The sequence below is a fragment of the Palaemon carinicauda genome, chromosome 12 (assembly GCF_036898095.1).
Source record: "Palaemon carinicauda isolate YSFRI2023 chromosome 12, ASM3689809v2, whole genome shotgun sequence".
Taxonomy (NCBI): Eukaryota; Metazoa; Arthropoda; class Malacostraca; order Decapoda; family Palaemonidae; genus Palaemon; species Palaemon carinicauda.
Genome location: NC_090736.1, coordinates 132,000,823 through 132,002,580, shown reverse-complemented (window position 1 = coordinate 132,002,580; position 1,758 = coordinate 132,000,823). Strand labels below are relative to the sequence as shown.

At 33.4% G+C, this 1,758-nt stretch overlaps 1 protein-coding gene across 1 annotated transcript in view; it reads right to left on the bottom strand.

The window, feature by feature from the left end:
- The window catches only part of LOC137651055 (splicing factor 3A subunit 2-like), a 20,364-nt gene that overhangs the window by 6,237 nt on the left and 12,369 nt on the right, over positions 1–1,758 (bottom strand). Inside the window, exon 2 of the mRNA XM_068384194.1 lies at positions 54–177. Within this exon, the coding sequence (XP_068240295.1) occupies positions 54–177 (124 nt within the window). The remainder of the gene's footprint in view (positions 1–53; positions 178–1,758) is intronic.

Below are 1,758 nucleotides of genomic sequence, written 5' to 3'. Positions count from 1 at the left end.
CACCTTGTCTCTCTTCCTTTTGATTATTGGATTCTTGTGTTTCCGTTCCTCACGACAAGCCACCTGACACCATCGGCTGTCATCAGCTCCGGGATCAGCGCGGCAGCCTCCAGAGCAGTGCTCGCCTGTGTTCTTTTGTGGCCTTGTGGGGCTGAAGTGGGTTTTCATTGCAATCCTCTGGAGATGGAATGAAGAGTATCTTGAAGATATTTTGGGTTTCATAACTTTTTGAGGAATCTCATGTAGCTCTAAAGGTTAGCTTTATAGTATCAATTGTATTAGACGATTTTTACAAACGAAGGTGCTGTAATGTATAGTATTTTGAATTTTTTTTCTTTTTGATAACTTCTTGAGGAAGCTGATATATCCTTTGTATTAGATAGCTCTACATTATTAATTGTATAAGATGATTAATTTTACGAATAGGGTCTATTCCTAGAATGATAATTGAAAAGATTGATTTTTTTGCGGTGTCCACAATTTCGGATTAGGAAATGTTAGAGATTTCTCCACTTTTGGATTAAATAAACACTTGAGTTTGTTGATGATATCATAATCCTTTGGATTTGGTATTTCTTCATAATCTCCCATTTTTGCATTGGGAAATTCCTTGGGAAGCTCTTACAACCATTGGATTATTTAACGCTTTTGTGATCCTCCATTTTTGGAGTAGATAAGTCTTTCAGAAATCTTCTATATATTTTTTTTTAATGAGTTAACTATCGAGTATTTATTAGTTATGAATTAGACTATCAAGGAATAACTACAGTATCTTTTGGGTAGTTTTATTATACTATTATGCCTATTAATCTTTTAATATGTAAATCCAAGCGCATTTTACTGTATTTTTTTGGATTATTCATTCTTTGAATACCTTTAGGATTCACCTTCGCATCAAATTACTTCGATATTCTTTTAATTAGTTAACACACGGGTATCCTGTAGAACATTTTGGATAATGTGAATCCTTAATCATCCCCGTGTATCCTTTCGTCAATCCTTTATTATCCTCAAAGATTATCATTTGGAGATTTATACGCATGTCTTTTAGGATGTTTTGAGTTATTATTATTATTATTATTATTATTATTATTATTAGCCAAGCTACAACCTTAGTTGGAAAAAGCAAGATGCTAAAAGCCCAAGGGCACCAATAGGGAAAAATAGCCCAGTGAGGAAAGGAAATAAATAAATGATGAGAAAAAATTAACAATAAATCATTCTAAAACAGTAACAACGTCAAAACAGATATGTCATATATAAACTATAAAAAGACTCATGTCAGCCTGGGTCAAAACAAAAACATTTGCCTGCAACTTTGAACTTTTGAAGTTCTACTGATTCAACTACCCGATTATGAAGATTATTCCACAACTTGGTCACAGCTGGAATAAAACTTCTATGAAACTCTGTAGTATTGAGCCTCGTGATGGGGAAGGCCTGGCTCTCAGAATGAACTGCCTGCCTAGTATTACGAACAGGATAGAATTGTCCTGGAAGATATGAATAGATAATCTTTTAATATCCACTATATTTATAGGTTAATTATACCTTCAACGTCTCCTGGATCTATTTGTTGAAAAACCTTTCAGTATCTATGGTATTATATAATCCTTCGTACGTTCTGTCTAACCATAGATTGGTAAATCCCAAAAGATTTAATATTCCCAGAGATTAGCTAATCCGAAAGATTAGTTAATCACCAAAGCTTAGTTATTCCACAAAAGATAGTTAATCCCAAAGATTAGTTAATCCCAA